This window comes from Oryx dammah, unplaced genomic scaffold (genome assembly GCF_014754425.2).
Source record: "Oryx dammah isolate SB20612 unplaced genomic scaffold, SCBI_Odam_1.1 HiC_scaffold_25, whole genome shotgun sequence".
NCBI classification, from domain to species: Eukaryota; Metazoa; Chordata; class Mammalia; order Artiodactyla; family Bovidae; genus Oryx; species Oryx dammah.
In genome coordinates, this window is record NW_024070209.1 from 14,938,793 (window position 1) to 14,960,103 (window position 21,311).

The 21,311-nt window shown below is 35.1% G+C and overlaps 1 protein-coding gene across 9 annotated transcripts in view; it reads left to right on the forward strand.

The window, feature by feature from the left end:
• The window catches only part of BIRC6 (baculoviral IAP repeat containing 6), a 210,869-nt gene that overhangs the window by 150,187 nt on the left and 39,371 nt on the right, over positions 1 to 21,311 (forward strand). For all 9 annotated transcript variants that reach the window (XR_005718377.1, XM_040224596.1, XM_040224598.1 and 6 more), the window contains 3 exons: positions 2,085 to 2,249; positions 3,406 to 3,574; positions 16,902 to 17,112. Coding sequence is in view for 8 of the 9 variants with exons in the window: in XM_040224596.1 (XP_040080530.1) it covers positions 2,085 to 2,249; positions 3,406 to 3,574; positions 16,902 to 17,112 (545 nt within the window). In the remaining variant the exon portion in view is untranslated. The remainder of the gene's footprint in view (positions 1 to 2,084; positions 2,250 to 3,405; positions 3,575 to 16,901; positions 17,113 to 21,311) is intronic.

Here is a 21,311-nt window from a genome sequence, read left to right on the forward strand (position 1 = left end):
AACTCAAACCAATTTTCTATAACAACCTAGAAGAGTGGGGTGGGGAAGGAGGTGGGAGAGAGGTTTAAGAGGGAGGGGACATATGTACACCTATGGCTGATTCATATTGATGTTTGATAGAAACCAACACAATATTGTAAAGCAATTATCCTTCAATTAAAAATAATTAAATGTGATTATTAAAAATGTTTCCCAAAGGAAAAAGCCAACAATGAGATAGAAAATACCAGATGAAAAGCTTGAATGGGTACTTCACCAGAATAGGCAAACTAAATATTCAATAAATGTGAAAGGGTGATCTGTTGCTTTAGTTACCAGAGAAGTACAAGTGAAAACCTTTAATACTGAGTACACATCAATCATAGTGTGTAAGATTTCAAACTTGTCCCACCATACTTGTAATAATGTAAAGACAACAGAGTTTAATACAATAAGTAATGTAAAAAACAGTAGAGTGGGCAAATAAGCTTAGTCTATTATGTAATAGAATACTAGAAGGTAATGAAAGTAAACAGCTATAGCCAACTACATATAATAGAACTGATGAGTTTTATAATCACAGCTAACAAGATGGATATAAAGGAATATATGCATCATGATTCCACTTACATAATGTTAAAAAAAAATAAGTTATAGTGAGTAGAGTTTCATGTTTAGGTGGTAAAGTTATAAAGAAAAGAATGGAAGTCATGAGTAGAAAGATCAGGATTATAATTAGTTTTGTAGAGGAATGAGGGTGTGAGGGAACAGGGCAATTTCTTGCGTGCAGTGGTTTAATTCTTGACCTGAATGGTTAAGTTGTTTTCAGTTCATTAAGCTTTACACACTTGTTTTGTTTTCTTTCTGTAAATATGTTATACTTTATATTTAGAAATTTTTTTTTTTTAATAAATAGCTGTTTTTTTCAATAACCCTAAGTATTCTAGTGGTAACAGTTTATTTTATAAAATGTGAAAGATGGAATTATTCAGTCATAGATTCATCTAACTCTCCAGATCAATTTATGAAAGTATTGTTTGTATATAATATTCTTTCTTAAAATGTTCCTATTAAAATACTTGCAAAGTACCCTGAAATTAATACTTAAATGCAAATATTTTAATGAAAATTCTTTAAAGGAGAATTCTTATTACAGAATTAATTTTATAGTCAACAGTAATCATAGTAAGAATTGACCTTTACTGAGTTTAAAGTTATATTAATAAACCAGTGGTTCACAGTCTTTTTTTTTTTAATTTCTCTACAACATTCATGTTTTTAATATGTCCTCTATCCCCAAAAGAAATTTTTCTGCACGTCATATTCTGAACAAAAAAGAAATTGAGAAGTACTCCTTCTAGAAATAGCAGCAGACTTTCTTACTATGACTGAAAACACATGATAACCATTACAGAGTCCTCCTAGAAGACCTGGCTCATGCCTCTCTCTTCCTTTCTCCACTTTCTCTGTTTAATTTTGAGTCATTGACTCTTTAGGCCCTTAGATGCTTTACTCAATCTATTCCTGATAGATTATTTTAAATACTGATAAAAATTTCTTGTATTTATTCTTAAATATAAGCATTTGCTCCCCATTTTTCCCTCCCCCTAACCTTGATAACTACCACTTTGCATTCCACTCTTAAGTACTCTGGATATTTCATAAAAATGGAATCATACAATATGTTACCTTTGTAACATGGTCTGTCTGCTTTGAATTAGCATAGTTTTGAGACTCATCCACGTAGCATGAATCAGTACTTAGTTATTTGTTATGGCTGAATAATATTCCATTGTATATATATATGCCATAGTTTGTTTATCCATATAACCATTGATGGGCCTTTGGCCTGACTTTTTGACTGTTGTGAATGGTCTTACTATGAACATTAGTGTGATATATTTGAATATCAGTTTGTTTATTTTCCCCCCCTTTGGATATATATACTTAGGAGTGGAATTGTTGGGTCTTATTGTAATTCTTTGCTTAATTTTTTAAGGAATTGCCAAACTATTTTCCATAGCGGCTAAACTATTTAAATTTCTACTGGTAATTTGAGGATTAATAAAAGCAAATAGTAATAATTCTTTTCTTTTTGTTATAAGCCACAGGTATCAAGCTCTCATAACCCTACGTCAACAGAAGAACAGCAGCTCTATTGGGCCAAAGGGACTGGGTTTGGAACAGGTTCTACAGCTTCTGGATGGGATGTGGAGCAAGCCTTAACCAAGCAGAGGCTGGAAGAGGAGCATGTTACCTGTCTCCTGCAGGTATATTTGTAAAGTTGATAGTCTCAATGAGAATAGTTCATCTTTTTTTGTGTGTCTGTGTTGATTTTTAAGTTTTATTGGCCTTATCCTCAGCTACTGAGGATGAAAAATAAAAGTTCATTCTTTTATGAACTTTTATGAACTTTTTCATGAATTTCATTTCATTTATTTTAATGAAAAATGAAGTTCATTTTTTAAAATGAAAAAACATTCTCCCTGCCCTCAGTACATTTAATATACTAGATAAAGATTGCTCTTTAGTGCTTGCAACTCTAAATTCTTCTCTCTTAGCCTCTTCACTGAGAGGAAAGTAACAAAGGTGAAGTTGTCCAATAACAGGAATGTACCATATCTACTTTCTTCTTGTCAACTTCTCATCTAAACTACTATATCTGGACTCTCTCCTTTTTTTAAAAAAAAATCTATTTATACCTTTGTTTCTCACATTGTATGGTGTTTTCTAGAATTGGGCAAGGTGAACTAGTTTATAAAGTTTTTAATGCAGAAATGAGAAAAGTAGGTTTGTAAAGATTAGCTTTTGTTCCTGTATCAACTAATTGACTAAACTTAGGGTTTTGTTTTTTATTTTTCCAAGCATTAGTTAAGTCTTTGAGCATTATTTTTGCAGTTCTAGAATAAGCTTATTCTCATATAGACTTCTAAGATTCCATCACCCTCAACTGTAAATTAAACCTACTCAGTAAAATAAATAAATCAGAGAAGGAAATGGCAACCCACTCCAGTACTCTTGCCTGGAAAATCCATGGACGGAGGAGCCTGGTAGGCTATTGTCCATGGGGTCTTGAAGAGTTGGACACAACTGAGCGACTTCACTTTCACTTTTCACTTTCATGCATTGGAGAAGGAAATGGCAACCTACTCCAGCGTTCTTGCAAGTTGCAACTAAGCTTTTAAGTTCATGTTCTTAGGTGGATTGCTTCTATATGTCTGATAATAGCATTGTACATCACCATGAGAAACATATCCTCTTGAAAATGTAAAGGAAAAGTCTCATTTTTAATACCTGTATTATGAAGCATTGATTGAGTTGAAAATATATACTCTTCATATTCAGATTGACCATCTAACATAAAATATGGGATTTTAAATTTGTGAAGCTAAAACTCAGTTTTAAATCCAAGGATTTTATTTTTAGGTTCTTGCAAGTTATATAAATCCTGCAAGTGGTGCTGTAAATGGAGAAGCTCAGTCATCTCACGAGAGCAGAGGACAGAACAGTAATGCCCTTCCTTCTGTACTTCTAGAGCTTCTCAGTCAGTCCTGCCTCATCCCTGCCATGTCATCTTATCTACGAAATGATTCAGGTGAATCACATTGTAACTGGTCCTTTACAGTATCTTAGTGGATGCGTACTTTTGTTTACTTATTTTATCATTATCATTTTAAATAATAAGGTTCATTTTTTTATTTTAATAACCTGTAACTGAAAATGATAGGGTAAAGGCTAACAGCTTCGTGACAATGCTGTGATCCAAACATGGTTAATTGACTTCTGTGTGTTTTTAACGTTTTTCTTAAACATTAGAATTGCACACCATAGTTTTTTGAAGAAAGGCACACAGATAAACTATACAAGTTTGTAGATACTTGACAATGAGTATTAGTTTTTACAAATTCAATTATGAAAGTACCTTAGGTAGATACTTTGCAGTATTCAACTGATGATCAACTGAAATTGCTTTTTTATTTCTTTGGTTGTGGAATTATCTTCCAGAAATGTATCCTTTTCTGAAGTAGAATAGAAAGTTTATGTTTTATTTAGACTCTCAGTGACATATAGGTATTGCCAAGAAAAATAAGCAGTTGGCATCTCCTCATTTTAACCAAGATGTAGGTTTATTCACTTTTTTAAACTATCTGCTCTTCTTCTTGTATTTGCTTTTATTCGTATTCTTAGTCATGAAAATAGACACACATTCAGTTAGATTATTAAGTAAGAATAGGTAAGGAAAGCAATGGGAATGAATCTTGAAGTCTGTTTTGATGCTTGGTAGCAGTTTAAATGCAATTAGATGGATGGAAAATGTACTTATATTTGAGAAGGGATTACTGCCACTATTCTTCACCTTCAAAAAATTATTGTGCTTCCAAACACACTATTTCTGGGACTTCCCTGGCAGTCCAGTGGTTAAACCCTGCACATCCCAATGCAAAAAGTGTGGGTTCGATCCCTGGTAGGGGCACTAAGATCCTACAAAGCTCCTGGTGCAGCAAAAATTAAAAAACAAACAAAAAACATACACCATTTCCCAGCCTACCTCAAACTTCTTATAAAAATGTTGGTGTTATATTGAATTGGTGCTTTTAGATTGAGCTGTTTGATACATTAGATTTGTCTCTTGAAAAAATAGATATCAAATGTACAATATATTTTTTGATAAAGTAAAACATTTGGTGCTGTAAACACTTAAGTACTTCAGATCGGTGCCAAAATTTAATAGTAAATCATTTAGGAAAACTGAACAGAGTAAGATAAGGTTTCTCTTTGTCTCCTTCCACATTGTTAAAATATTAATCCTTTCACTTTCAAACTGTATGACCTCTTAGAAATTTTTAATTTTGTCTTGTTCTGAAATTCAGTCTTTGTGTAACACTGGGCTTTAATCTTTATGGTTTAGAGTCAAAAGAGAAATCTGGTATTACTTTTATTGTTTAAAATAATCTATTCAAGTAGGTGTGCTTTCTGATAAGTGTGTATTTTAATAAGCTTTGATTCTGGTAAATATATGAAATTATAGCGAATTAAATACTCTGTCTTGTAACCATTTTAGAAATTTAATGTTTGACTTTTTGTGATTATTTTCCCAGAGTAAAGAAATTTAGATATATGCTTGAATCTGGTACTGTGTCCAGTGGTATAATTTTAATTGATAGATTTATACTTGAATGTGGTTGCAAAAATAATTTTGAAATTAGATTTTAAGATAAATATAAAATAATGAACTAAGTTAAGTATGTCATCAGATAATTGTCAGAACAATTATCTTAAACATTATCTTAAATTATGTTTTTAGTAATCAAAGAAAATTTTTTGGAGTTGGGATATATTCTGATCCATCAGTTCAGTTCTGTCGCTCAGTCTTGTCCGACTCTTTGCAACTCCACGGACTGCAGTACACCAGGCTTCCTTGTCCATCACCAACTCCCAGAGCTTACTCAAACTCATGTCCATCGAGTCAGTGATGCCATACAACCATCCAATCCTCTGTCGTCCCCTTCTCCTCCCACCTTCCCGCCTTTCCCAGCATCAAGGTCTTTTCCAATGAGTCAGTTCTTTGCATTAGGTGGCCAAAGGATTGGAGTTGCAGCTTCAGCATCAGTCCTTTCAGTGAACATTCAGGACTGATTTCCTTTAGGATGGACTGGTTGGATCTCCTTGCAGTCCAAGGGACTCTCAAGAGTCTTCTCCAACACCACAGTTCAAAAGCATCAATTCTTCTGTGCTCAGCTTTCTTTATAGTCCAACTCTTACATCCATACATGACTACTGGAAAAACCATAGCTTTGACTAGCTGGACCTTTGTTGGCAAAGTAATATCTCTGCTTTTAAATATTCTGTCTAGGTTTGATCATACGTTTTCTTCCAAGGAGCAAGCGTCTTTTAATTTCATGGCTGTAGTCACCATCTACAGTGATTTTGGCGCCCCCCCCAAATAAAGTCTGTCACTGTTTCCATTGTTGCCCCATCTATTTGCCATGAGGTGATTGGGCTGGATGCCATGATCTTGGTTTTCTGAATGTTGAGTTTTAAGCCAACTTTTTTCCTCTTTCACTTTCATCAAGAGGCTCTTTAGTTCTTCACTTTCTGCCATAAGGGTGGTGTCATCTGCATATCTGAGGTTATTGATATTTCACCCTGCAGTCTTGATTCCAGCTGTGCTTTATCCAGCCCAGCATTTCTCATGATGTACTCTGCATATAAGTTCAGTAAGCAGGGTGACAGTATGGAGCCTTTACGTACTCCTTTCCTGATTTGGAACCAGTCTGTTGTTCCACATCCAGTTCTAACTGTTGCTTCTTGACCTGCATACAGATTTCTCAGGAGGCAGGTCAGATGGTCTGGTATTCCCATCTCTATAAAAATTTTCCACAGTTTTGTGGTCCACGCAATCAAATGCTTTGGCGTAGTCAATAAAGCAGAAGTAGATGTTTTTCTGGAACTCTCTTGCTTTTTTGATGATCCAGTGGATGTTGGCAACTTGATCTCTGGTTCCTCTGCCTTTTGTAAATCCAGCTTGAATATCTGGAAGTTCTTGGTTCCTGTATTATTGAATCCTGGCTTGGAGAATTTTGAGCATTACTTTGCTAGCCTATGAGATGAGTGCAGTTGTTCGGTAGTTTGAACATTCTGATCCGTAGTTTTGACAAGCAAGGTGTATTATTTAAGTATGCCCATTTATAATATTCTAAATAAGAATTATTTATTTTAGGGAAATATAACTTTACTATTTATGTAAATTACCAATTTTGGTTAAAATATTAATTTTTAAAGTGACATTTTAGTATCTGAACAAATAAAACTTCTTGGAAGTTAGTAAAATTTTTATTTTATAAAATTAGTCTAAAGTCCATTTTCCAATTTTATCATTGGTCTGTAGAATATTATTTTTGACCATTTGGAGATTTGGGATAAGGAAGAGTATCCAATATAGAATCTTTTTTTGTCTTTCATGATATGATGACATTTTATAGACTATTTTATAGCGTATCCAGCAAGTTGTTTTTTAAGTGTGAGAGCAGTGCTAATAATTTTGTGTAAGGCATTGTATTCAAGAAATGGCTTGCTTATGCTGCTATCATATAGTATACAAAAACACAAACCTAATGTAATTAGTCTTTTTCGAGAGCCACACTGAACTATAGTTAGCCCTTGGAGATTGCTTCCAGGACCCTCCACGAAATCCAAAACCTTTCTGCTTTATTCTGTGAATGTTTGATGTATTCTTATCAACCTTATCAGTTCACTCTGGCAGGCGACATGCCACTTTTCAAATGATCTAAGATTTTTATTTTCTCTTCAAAACATAGCACTTTATGTTCCCTCTTAGTCTTTGAGATGTTGCTTTGACCACTTAATTGCTTTTTAGGAACCCCCTTTACCCCCCACCAAAGAAACAAAAGGGTGCTCAAAACACAAGAAGTGAATGAGGGAGAGGCTAGCAATGCTCAGTACCAACCTTGTGCTGGTCGACTATGTGTAACAGATTTAGTAACTTTTTAAGTCGAATTTGTGCAGATTTTACCTTCAAAGAACTTACTTCAAAAAGCTGAATCTATAAAATAGTTGTTAGAAAAATTATAAAACAGTAAATTTGAAGCCACAGCTTAGTAGGTAACTGAAACAAAAAGTGATTTATATCTTTGTATTAGACTCTTTTATCTCTAGTATCGTTTTTTAAAAGAATGATAAAAGCCTCTAAACAAAGTGGTTATTTTTATGAGATTTTTTTACTAGATAGGAAGATCCTCATATGAAATATGTGTTCATTTTAGTTTCTTCTCCTCATATTCTGACTTCCTTTTGTTGTAGACATATTATTTTGAAAATTGCTTGTAAACAGTGACATACAAGGACCATTTTTCCTCCAGCTGCTGTTTATATATGCATGCTTTTGAGTAAGCCGTCAGTTACCCCACTGGCCACTAGATGGCGGTCTCGTTTCATTGCCAGAAATTGAGCTCTGTTCAGTTCAGTTCAGTCGCTCAGTCCTGTCTGTCTGTGACACCATGGACTGCAGCACACCAGGCTTCCCTGTCCATCATCAACTCCGGAGCTTACTCAAACTCATGTCCATTGAGTCCGTGATGCCATCCAACCGTTTCATCCTCTGTCATCCCCTTCTCCTGCCTTCAATCATTCCCAGCATCAGGGTCTTTTTCAAATGAATCAGTTCTTTGCATCAGGTGGCTAAAAGATTGGAGTTTCAGCTTCACCATCAGTCCTTTCAGTGAATATTCAGGACTGATTTCCTTTAGGATGGACTGGTTAGATCTCCTTGCAATTCAAGGGACTCTCAAGAGTCTTCTCCAACGCCACAGTTCAACAGCATCAGTTCTTCCGCACTCTGCTTTCTTTATAGTCCAACTCACATCCTTACATGACTACTGGAAAACCAAAGCTTTGACTAGAGAGACCTTTGTTGACAAAGTAATGTCTCTGCTTTTTAATACGCTGTCTAGGTTGATCTTAGGTTTTCTTCCAAGGAACAAACATCTTTTAATTTCATGGCTGCAGTCACCATCTGCAGTGATTTTGGAGCCCCTCAAAAATAAAGTCTGTCACTGTTTCCATTGTTTCTCCATCTGTGTGCCATGAAGTGATGGGACCAGATGCCATGATCTTAGTTTTCTGAATGTTGAGGTTTAATCCAACATTTTCACTCTGCTCTTTCACTTCCATCAAGAAGCTCTTTAGTTCTGTTCTTCAGTTTCTGCCATAAGGGTGGTGCCATCTGCGTATTTGAGGTTATTGATACTTCTCCCTGTGATCTTTATTCCAGCTTGTGCTTCATCCAGTCTAGCATTTCTCATAATGTATTTTGCGTATAAGTTAAATAAATACTTTACAGTGTGTGAAAATGAGAAATAGCAGGTGAAATGTTAGAGTCCCTCACCCTCATCTTTCTCATTCCCATTTTGGAAAATGAGATGTTCCTGTTTTTAGAAACAGCACCAGTGATCACATTAAATCACTTGCCACTAATGTAGTAGAACATAGTAGAATATAGTAGAACATTCCAGGAATGTTATCAAGTGTTACAAAATCTTTGCCTTTTTTGTGCTTGTTTCTCAATGTCATAATAGGAAGGGGCAAATGAAATCAAGAGAAATGTATTCAGTTGCCCAACTTTAAGTGTTTAGCCATAATATGGCCATTATTACTAAACTCACATATTTTCGAATTTAAAAAATGTTGTAAGTAGATTTTATCAGTATGGAACAGAAAAATGAGTAGACCTGACATGTTAGAGGAAGGTCCAAACAAGAAGAGGCACAGACCTTTTTAAATTGGGAGGATTATAAAGTATCTGCTAATTTGGCTGCTTGTTTGGCTGAGTGATGGCATGTGCCAGTTTTAAAATTTCATCATTTTTATTTTATTGGTTTGGTAGTTATGTAACTAGGTGTAATGGGACAAAACCCATTACAGAAGACTTTGTTATACCATCTGATTTTCCTCACACTGGATTAAAAGTTACTGTATCTTATCCTAGGTTATTTCCTCTAAAATTCAGTATTTAAATTAATTCTATGAGAGAATAAGTTAATTTTGTTGCTATGCAAATGTGTTAAATATGACCACATTCTTTAAATCCAAAAATTATTACTAAGTTTGCTGTATTTTGTTTAGTCCAGCTCTTTTGTGACCCCATGGGCTGCAGCCTGCCAGACTCCTGTGTCCATGGGATTTCCCAGGCAAGAATACTAAAAAATTACATAGGAATAAATCTACAGTTGAAACTGTAACTATTTTTCTTTAATATTATCTTTAAGATATGCATGCTAGTTATGTTACTCGTAGGGATATTGATTGCACATAGTTATGGATTAAGTTTTAGTATTCAGTCACTTGAAAGGGTTTTTATTTTACAGAGAAATAATTTAAGGATAACTTAATTAAATATTTGAATAATTTATTTTTTAATTCTCACATTAGTTTTTGTGTCTACTCAAATGAACATTCTATAAACAAATGTTACATTCTTTGATTGTTTTGAGGTTTTTATGCTTTAGGTGAGCCTCTCATTTTGTATTTCTGAAGTTGATCAGAGAAATAATATCAGCATATGCTGAAAAACATCAGAAAAAAACAAAGTGTTCTTTTAGGTAGTTAGTATTTATTTTCTATGTGATCTTACTGCTTACCTACTAATGGATTAATATAAAGCATTTTTTCTGAGATTTTCAGTGTAAATCGAAAGGAAGACAATGATGTTGAAATGTTCAGCATTTATTGATGCTGAATAAAACTTTATTTTCCTATATATTTTGCTATATATTTTTCCCATGTAGAAAAAAAATTTCCCTTTCCTGTATTAGGTAGGTTATTAGGAACTTAAAGTAAACATAAATGTAAAAGCAATTTGAATGAAAATGATATTCAGTATGTAGGTTTAGAAAAATGTCTGTTGCATCATTGTTTTTGTGTCTTATTTCAGTTACTGTATCTTGTGTGTTTTCTGGCATCCAGAAATAAATCTTTATTGTCCATATAGTCACTGCTGTGCCTGGAATAAGGCACTCACCCTGGATGCTGCCCTACGGGCCAGGCACTTGCCGTGGACTGTTATAATTTTCTGGAAATATTCTTTTAAAGATTATCCTTAAAAACAGTTTTTTTAAGCTGTGTTCTGTCTTGAATGTAACCCGTGAAAGAGACTTGTCAGAGTGTGATAAAGATACATGCAAAAACAGTTACCAAGAGGTTAAGTGCTATTGCGTGGGAGACCCCGGTTTGATCCCCAGGTCAGGAAGATACCCTGGAATAGGGAATGGCAACCCATTCAGTGTTCTTGCCTGGAGAATACCATGGATAGAGGAGCCTGTCAGGCTATAGTCTGTGTGTCACAAAGAGTCGGACCCAACTGAGTGACTTTCACTTTCTAAGTACTTTCCCAATAATCCTAACATGGTCAAGACAGATTCTTCTTTTTCTTCTTCCTCTTCTTGTTTCTTTACATCTTTTGCTCTAATGATGACAGGAGTACCTGTTTTCTCAGAAAATCTCTTGGTGTAGAGGGAAACAAAAATTGTGAAACAAATCCCCAAGAAACATATCTTTGAATAGTGAAATAGGAGTATCTTCCTATAGTGAAATAGGAAATAAATTTCTTATACTTGTGTTTGTTGCATAATTTTTCAGTCTGCACTTCTCTTTTACTCAGTTGAAGGTGGTGGAAAATGATAGAAAATAAATGCATTTTAGTCGAACTTCAAAGAATGTTTTATCATTTTAACAGTTGGATAGAATAATAGAAAATATAATAAAAAGGTACATATTAGATCCCACCATTTATGTGTTCTGGCTCTATATTTAGTAGCTATAAATATATTTTTTAAGTCTTCTATGTATATTTAATGGGATATGCATACCTAATTGATATATTTAACATGACTAGCAGTTTATGTCTAAAATGTATGATCATCACATATTTTAGCCTAAAATACTGAAGTTACTAAATGTCTGAGTTATTTTTTAAAGTATAGTTGATGTATAATATATAAATTATAGGTGTACAGAAGAGTGATTCACAAGTTTTAAAGGTTATAGTCCTTTATAGTTATTTATAGTTATAGTTATTATAGTTATTATAACATTTATAGTTATTATAACATTTGCTATAAATACCTGAATTTAAAAAATAATTAAAAGAGAAGTGTTCGGTGTCCTCCATTGCATCAGGAATGAAGTATTCTCAGATACCCTACTTTAGACCACAAAGTAATGAATAACTTCTGTTTACACTCAAGAGATAAAGAAGTGAACAAAAAAGCTGACAAACTTCCTGATTGAAGGTGGCAAATGTTTTCAGTTCTCTGGAAGGAGTGGGTCTTTTCTATTAGTTGCTGCTGCTACTGCTAAGTCACTTCAGTCGTGTTCGACTCTGTGTGACCCCATAGACAGCAGCCCACCAGGCTCCCCCGTCCCTGGGATTCTCCAGGCAAGAACACTGGAGTGGGTTGCCATTTCCTTCTCCAATGCATGAAAGTAAAAAGTGAAAGGGAAGTCGCTCAGTCGTATCTGACTCCGAGACCCCATAGACTGAAGCAATCCATGGAAAATGTCACTGAAACTTTTTGGTTTGAATTGATAGCTTCTGCCAGTAATAAGCCAAGCAGTAAGTGTTTGCCACTTTTTCTTAGAATTATTTTCAGCTTTTATACGTGCTGAATTGTGTGTTTCATGAAAAAAATGACTAATCTCTATGATTATGTCTTACAAATTTCTTCTCACCAACCTTTACCCTATTCTGTTTCTTTCCAGCAATTTTAATATCATTTTCCCCCCGTAATGTTTTTTCATATAAGAAAATGAGAATTTTATTCTTTTACCCAGTACTGGTTATTCCTTTCAAAACAGAACATTTCTCTAACTGAAATAATTATATAGCAGAGTCACACACTTGTATCTGTAGTTGTTGATGGTGAATTCCAAGGTATATTTCAAGCATTGCATAATTCAGCCAACAGGTACATCTGAGGATCTGAAGGATAGTGACTTTTTGCTTGGGGGTAAGCAGTAAATTGAACTATGCACTTGGCGCGTGCTGAGTGAAGAAGTTGCTATAAGCCATTTGCAGGCGTGGCATTGTGTAACAGTGTTTGTGGTGCTGCTCTTCTTTGTCAGGCTGCTGCTGCTAAGTCACTTCAGTCATGTCCGACTCTGTGAGTAATGATGCCGTGTGCTGTGTGAAAGGACACCTGAGGGTTTTCTAATGAAGCTCTGTGTGGCAAAATAGAGAATTATGGAATTCAGGATTGAAACACTTGGTGTATTTTGTACTCAAATGTATTTTATCATTAGAGACTGTTATGTTTATTGACTCCTTTTGTTTGCTGACCACCCAGACATGTTAGTTTAAAAGTGCCTGTCTTAAAAAGAGAGCAAAAATTAGCTGTCCCTTAGTTTTTCAGATTCCCCTTCCTGGAGATATTCAGAAATAAGTCTTAAAAGGAAAACATGAATAATGTAAATCAGATACAAATAACCGTTTTTCAGGTTCTAGACATAGCATAGATTGCTGGATGCATTAATATCCAGGTGGAATTTGATATTAAAATGAGAACACTTGTTTAAGTAACTGTTGTCAAGAATGTGGAAATATATGAAAGCTTCATTTTTTAAGCTGAAAATTTGTCATAAGAAATGACATAGTACTGAAATTTATTTCATGTTCTTTGTAAATCAGGCCCATAAATGTATGTCTCACTTGTCTTTACTATTCTCAATCTCATTATCCACTGCCTATTACCTTGCTTCCACAGCTTTTGCTTCTATCCCTCCTTGATATGAAGAGACTATCTCAGCTTTCAGTAGTTTAAGATTCCTACTTGGAATCTACTTAGTTGAATAAAATAAATCCCAATACATAAAAGGAAGTATCATGTTTCACTTAACTTACAAGAGCTGTCTTATTTTCTCTGTGGCTGTTTATTTCCAGATTTTAAAGTTTTAAAAAATTATCTATATTCATATTTGTCAGTTTCTTTTCCCCACTGTCTTCTGTATTGAGTTTTAGCATGTAGGCTGTCTTCAGCTTTATTCAGCTAATGGAGAACTAGCTTCTCATTTTGTGGGGGTTTTTTTTGTTGTTCTTGATAACTTTACAACTGTTCATTTAAAAAAAAAACATCAGTGTGTCTTGGATTACTTATATTGTTGTATAATTTTATGTAAAATAATTTTAGATAGTTTATTTTTAAATTGTTAGACTAATGTTTTAAAAAATCAGTAGACTAATATTTTTAAAGGAGCTTTGAGTTTACAGAAAATTGAGCAGGTACATTTCCCTGCCCCTCCACTCATAGTGTCCTGTTACTTACATCTTGTATTAGCGTGGAGTGTATGTGTGCTCAGTTGTGTCTGGCTCTTTGTGACCCCATGGACTTGTGGCCCGCCAGAATCCTCTGTCCGTGGATTTTCCCAGCAAGAATATTTCCCAGTAGGTTGCCATTTCCTTCTCCAGGGCATCTTCCCAACCCAGGGACTGAACCAGCGCCTCCAGCTTTGGCAGGCAGATTCTTTACCACTGAGCCACCTGGTAATCTATATTAGTGTTGCACATGGTACTGTTGATGAACTAACAGTGACTTATTTTTCACTGAAGTCAGTATATTAGAGTTTACTCTTCATGTTACACGGTTCTGGGTTTCAACAAATGCCTAGTATTGTGTGCGTCACCATTACAGTATCATACAGTATCATTAGTTTCACTGCCCTAAGAAATTCTGTGTGTTCTACGTATTCATTCCACCCGCTCTCTGTCTCTCCCCAGTGAAACCTCTAGTGACCACTGATCCTTTTTCTGGCTCCATAGTCTTCTGTTTTCAGAATGTCATTAGTTGGAACCATGCACTGTAAACCTGTTCAGATTGGCTTCTTTTACTAAGCAGTATGTATGCATTTAAGTTTCCTCCATGTCTTTTCTCAGTTTTGTAGCTCATTTCTTTTTTTTTGCAGAATAATATTCCATTGTATGGTTATACAACAGTTTGTTTATCCAGTGACCTTTTGATGAACATCTTGGCTGTTTCCAGTTTGGGAAAGTTACGAACAAAGCTGCTACAAACCTTCATGTACACATTTTGTTACCATTTCTGTTCCATTGATCTATTTGTCTCTAACCAGTACTACATTCTCTTGATTATTGTAGCTTTGTAGTAGGTTTTGAAGTCTGATTCTGTCAGTCCTTCGATGTTGTTCTTCTTCAGTGTTTACTCATTTGATAGACACTTGAGTTGTTTATACCTTTTGGCTATTGTGAATAATGCTTTAGTGAATGTGAGTGTACAAGTACTATTTTCGTTCCTCCTTTCAATTGCTTTGGGTTTTTACTTAGGTGTGGAAGTGCTGGTTCACATGGTAATAAGTTATTTCTTTACTTTTTAAAGTTATTTTTTTACTTTTACAGCGATCTTAGTGCATATAAGATGGCAGATAACTCATGGTGGTTTTGATTTGCATTTCCCTGATGACTAATGACAGTGTGTTTATTGGCCATTTATATATCATTTTTGGAGAATTACCTGTTCAGATCCTCTGTTCCATAAGTGAGGCCTAGGCAGAAGGAAGCATCTTTCATAGAATATGGGCATGTAAAATAATATCAAATTCATTATAACTTTGCATGTCCACCTGTTTACATAAGTCTAGGCTTTTCATATCCTCACAAATATTAATGTTGTGTTTTCTGCCCATCAATTAACTTTGGTTTGTTTTTTATAACTTTGGATTTTAACTTGAATTTCCTGAAAACTATAGTGTACTATTTTATAGTATAGAGTTATAATAAGAAGAAGCATTAGGTCATAAATTTAAAAAGAAGCTTTAAATATAACCAAATATATGGCTCAGTGTTAAAGAATCTGCCTGCCAGTGCAAGAGATAGAGGAGACGCAGGTTCAATCCCTGGGTTGGGAAGCTCTCCGGAGAAGGAAATGGCAAGCCACCCTAGTATTGCCTAGAAAATCTCATGGACAGAGGAGCCTAGTGGGCTACACAGTCCATGGGGTCACAAAGAGTTGGACAGGACTGAGTGACTGAGCATGCGCACATGCAAATTTTATGTTTAAAGACGGAGAGTAACATTTCAAGTAAGTAAAGAAAGAATGAACAGTCATACTTTTTACCCCTGTTCTCTGCATCATTATTGGAAGGTGTAAAACAAGGGCCTACTCCTCCATAACTCTGAACAGCTCAGTTTGTCTTCACATTACCAGAACTAATTTTTTAAGCCATCCCTTTACATACCTTGCCAGACAAAGTCCAGAATTCCTGGATGAGGCCTCATGCCTCCCCATATCTAACCCCAGTATACTGGTGTGGGCAGTTAGACAATTTCTTCCTCAAGCCGGTACTCCCTAATCCTTCTTCCCTGTTTCAATCTTCTAGTTAGCATTCAGTGTACTTAGTAATGTCTAAAAAATTTTACTCACTTGGTCTTCTCTACCTTGAATGTAAGCTACATGAAGGCAAGGATGTTTGGTTGTATTCTTCACTGCTATATTCCCAGCCTGTCCACCAGATTGTTCAGTAACTGCTATTGGAAAAATGTTGTTAGGTCCTTAACTCACATGATTCACAAAAGGAAATTCCACTTGGGAGGAAGCCACAAAACCTAACAAAACAGCTTATGAAAGCTTTAAAAGCAATACATGTTCTTAGAGCATGAGATGCATGTAGTTTTAAGAAAAAAATTCATTTGATTTGTAGCTGATAAGTAAAAGCTAGCACTATCAACTTTCTTTTTTTCCTAACAAGTTGATATATTGAATTTTGCTTTTGATAAACTGTGGCTGTATCATTCTGTTTTACCTAAGATACAGTGGTTTCCTTTCAATTTAATTTGAAAAATATATTTCCATGTCATACTAATAAGTGTACTTACTGCCCTAGTATATTATTTGGACTGTTTTAATTATTTTTATCTGTGATATAACTGAGTAGTTACTTGGGACTTCCCTGGTGATCCAGTGGTTAAGCATCTGCCTTCCAATACAGCAGACATGAGTTCAGCCTGGTTGGGGAACTAAGATCCCACATGCCATAGGGCCACTAAGCCTGAGCACTGCAGCTAGAGATTGCCAGCACCACAGCTACTGAGCCTGTGTTCCACAATGAAAGAAGCCCATACAGTGCAACAGAGACCCAGCACAGCCAAAAACAAGTAGCAAATTGCTTAATTACATTTCTTGCTATCTCCCAACTCTGTGCCATGTCATTTTGTTGTTGTTGTTCCCTAAAAGTGCCTGTTGTATTCTATACATTGATGCTTCACAGACATCTACTTCAGTCCATTTACCAACCTACCAGTTAATCTCAAGGTTGAAGTACAAGCTAAATTGCTGTGGACTTAACTTTTATGTGGCACATGTGCTCATTTTATACTTTTCCTCTCTTCCTTCTTACAGTTCTCGACATGGCAAGACACGTGCCACTCTATCGAGCTCTGCTAGAATTGCTCCGGGCCATTGCTTCCTGTACATGCATGGTGCCCCTATTGTTGCCTCTTTCTACAGAGAATGGTGAAGAGGAAGAAGAACAGTCAGAGTGTCAAACTTCCGTTGGTACATTATTAGCCAAAATGAAGACCTGTGTTGATACCTACACCAACCGTTTAAGGTACTGTTCATTTCTTTTGACCTTGGCTTTTATGATATTTTAAAAAATAATTTTGTTCATTTTAAGAAAAATGATATATGCTGATTAAATACACATATGCACAAGCTATAAATAAATCTATGAAGAAAAAGTATCCACCAAATCCTACACTCAAATATTTAGTCACAGTGGCTTATCAGACATCTCCATCTGAGATCTTATAGCTGTAGGTAGAGTTTTTATTAAATGTTATAGTATTGTACCTATTATACAAATGGATGCTAGTTTCACTCAGTATTGAGGTGGGAGACAGCTTCACTCTCAGTAAATACATATTGCTAGTATTGTTCTTAATATTTATGATTATACATTGTGTATAGATGCTGTATTTTACTTACCCATCTTTTCGTGGACATTTGGGTTGTTTCTAATTTGTAACAACCTCTTACATCTTTTGGGATCTGTAGAAATCTCTGCAGAGTAGATTCATAGAATTAGAACTGTTGGATTTATGAATTACTACTATTTCACTTTGACACATGCATTATAATTTATGCTATAATGTTTTTGAGAGGAAGAGGATTTATTTGTTGGTGTTAGAATAAAGTTAGTATTTTATCTTCATAGAAAATTGAATTTTTGAATGAATATTTGTTTTAAGTTTATACCTTGCTAGAAATCAGATGATGAGTTCTCTCATCAAAAACTTTAAAAATAACCTTTTCCTGGTAACTTTTTCCATTCTCTTTGCAGAATCTGTCTAGTGGTTGTCAGTTTTACTTAAAAGAGGTGGCATAAATTCTGATGTTTGCATAAAACTTCAGAATTAGGCTAGAGGAAGTTTATTCCTTTCTTAGTGGTCCTTTGAATCAGTTAATCTACTTTTTCATCTTTGCAATATGTTTGTCTTACCTGTTCTCACTTAATTTTTTAATAACCTAAAATTTGAGAATCACAGAACATCAAATGTTGTCAGAGAATTGGTCATTGGAGGAATGTCAGCCTTCATTTCTCAGAAGAGATCAACTTCTCAGATTATCCTGAGTCTGTTAGCTTTATTGTACTATCATTATTACTTTAGAAACTGGTGGCTCCCTCCAGGCAATAAGAATCATAAATTAGGAGATTAAAGAAGTACCAGTTGGTAGCAATATAAAAAAATGTAGGTTTATACTCTTTCGAGGGAAGGAAAATGTAAAGATATATTTTCTTTGATAGTGTGAGGTTTTTTTCTGTTGTAAAGAAGAAAATAATACTGTCTTTGGTCTCATTTTCCATTACAGCAAAAGTCTTCCTAACTGGTAAACTAGGCAGCTAACATAATTATTCAAAAATAATGTGGCAGTATCAGACTAAAGGTCTGATTTTCTTTTCTAATTGAGCTAAGTTACTGGAATGTTTACAATTAGATTGCCTTTTTTTGCTACTTTATTGTATATAAATTAATGTATATCCTGTTCTTGAATTAATGTATATACTATTCATATAACATGCAGTATAATTTTTTTAAACTGCATAAAATGTGTTAAGTAATGACTGACTACAAAAATTTAATTGCAGAGAAGGATAACTGAATTTCATTTAACAGGAACTCTTTATTTTTCTACTTGGTTACCTGGAAAGAGATATTCTTCAAAATCTTTCCATAACAATAAAAAAATGACACTTCAAAGTTCTAAATTCTATACCAGCAAAACATGCATGTAAAGATCATAATGATCTTTCACAGAGATTTTTTCATTTTTTAATTTTATCTTTACAGTAACCTGTGCAGTTAGCTTTTTAAAAGCTGTTTTACTGACAAAGAAACACTGACAGAGAGTTTTACATAGAGTTTGAATATGCTTCATGAAGATCCCTCATGGTATCTGTTAGTTTTTTACATATGTATAAAATACAGCCTCTGTTAGAAAAGGAAGCCAACACAGATATACGTATTATAACATTCTTACTTTCCTTTCAAACTTTTGGCACCTTGAGAACTCATTTACCACTTCTCAGAAGAGAAAATCTGCTCTTTTCCAGCCTGTCAAAACTTAAGATACACTTCTTTTCATATTTTCATCAGTATGCTGCTGCTAAGTCACTTCAGTCGTGTCGGACTCTGTGCGACCGCATAGACGACAGCCCACCAGGCTCCCCCGTCCCTGGGATTCTCCAGGCAAGAACACTGGAGTGGGTTGCCATTTCCTTCTCCATTGTGTGAAAGTAAAAAGTGAAAGTGAAGTTGCTCAGTCGTATCCGACTCTTAGCGACCCCATGGACTGCAGCCCACCAGGTTCCTCCATCCATGGGATTTTCCGGGCAAGAGTACTGGAGTGGGATGCAATTGCCTTCATCAGTATAAAACTGTAATAAAGTGAACAGTATAGTCCAACTTCCTGCAAAGTTTATACTCACTGAAGTTGACCTAAATTCATTTTTAACACTGTTTCAAGATGCAAAGCTTACCCGTCTCCCTCCCTTCTACCTGCCTTCCCAACCCCCAAGTGTATTTAAAAAAAACAACATAAAACCAGGATACTCAGAAGAGAATGGTCAAGGCAAATATATGCTCTTTATGTATCATTTTTAGAGTATTGTTTTAGTGCTTCATCAAGTTTGTAGTTACAATTTTGAAAGTAATGTTTAGGTGTACCACAGCTCAGAACATTTTTACATTATTTTTGTCTCTCTTTCTCAGTACGAAATAAGTGGGGAGGGTGCTGTGCCTGTGGGTGATTTTTTTTTTTGTGAAGTCCTGGCCATCTCTGCACCTGGGGGTTCTGGGAAAAATAGGGTAAATAAAGTAGATCTATTTAGTAGATGTACTAGTTTACTAATTACGTTCATGTATTTATTGTATTGCCTTTTTTTGTCTTCTTATTTCTCATTTGTTTCTCTTTTTCTTTTCTTAAAGCCAAGTTTACATAAAAGGCATGCATTTTTTTTTTCCTTCCAAATGAAATTTTAACTTAGCACTCTTTGGTCATTTTAGATAAAGAAAAAATAGATTCCTTTGTAATTTGCAGATCTCTAGATGATAACTGTGCTTACATGTAATAATTTACACTGAAATTGTTTTCTCTATATATGTTATACGTACAGTTTTTATATTTTGTGGATGAAGGGGATTAAAATGTTTTGCCCAAGTCCGAAGTGTACTTTCACAGGTTGGAATAACCTAATTAAGATTATTCTATCTTGAGGACAGTACATAAACTCAGCTAATGTTGATCTCAAAATTCAAAAGAATGATGGAGATGATGTAGGTTTGCTTGTTCTCCCGCCTCAAGCCTGAAACTTTCTATAAGAGGAAATAGGAGAATATTATTAAGAAATTAAAAAGGTAGATCATTTATCTTTCTTTTATCTAATTTGTGTTTTACAAACTTGCAGTTATATTCAGATAGGGGAGATCTGGCTTAGTCACAAGAGCATGACTGATTTTGTTCCTTCAATAGATGTTTATTGAATGTTCATCAGAGCATAACAAGAAAATTAGGCATTTTTCCAAGGGGCTGACAAATAATGTAGGAAACAATAATTAGACAGTTTTAATCACAAGTACATGATATATGGAAAATTTAACACATTATTGGAGCATCATGTCAGTTTGGAAACCCAAAGAATATGTAAGAATTGGCTAAATAAGAGGGGCAGGGAACTGGTATACCAGACTGTGTGAGGAATGTTAGCAGAGAAATTCAGGAAAATGTAAAGAATGAAGAAGTTTAGTGTGCCTGGGTGTCCTTTGGGTGGGAGGTTGGGGTAGGAAATGAGGCTGGAGAGGAAAACGAGGGCTTGAAGAACTTCATAGTTGTGCTGTGTTGTGTCCATCTGTTTGCAACCCCATGGACTGTAACCCACTAGGCTCCTCTGTCCTTGGGGATTCTCCCAGCCATGAGTATTGGAGAGGGTTGCCATGGCCTCCTCCGGGGGATCCTCCCAACGCAGGGATCAAACCTAGGTCTCCCTCATTGCAGGTGGATTCTTTACCGACTTAACCATGAGGGAAACCCAACTTCACAGGTACCTGTTTTTAGATGTGATGAGCCCTTGAAAGGATTTCAGTGGAGATCTATTCAGATTTGCATTATAAAAAAAGACTGTCTTGCAGGATAGCAGAATGGTGGGGTGGGAGTTAGAAGAAGACTGAAGTGCCATAGAAGAGATTTTCTTCCTTTCTGTTTTGACAGTTGAGCTGTGTGTATCCTCTCCCATCCTGCCTTTCTGGGACT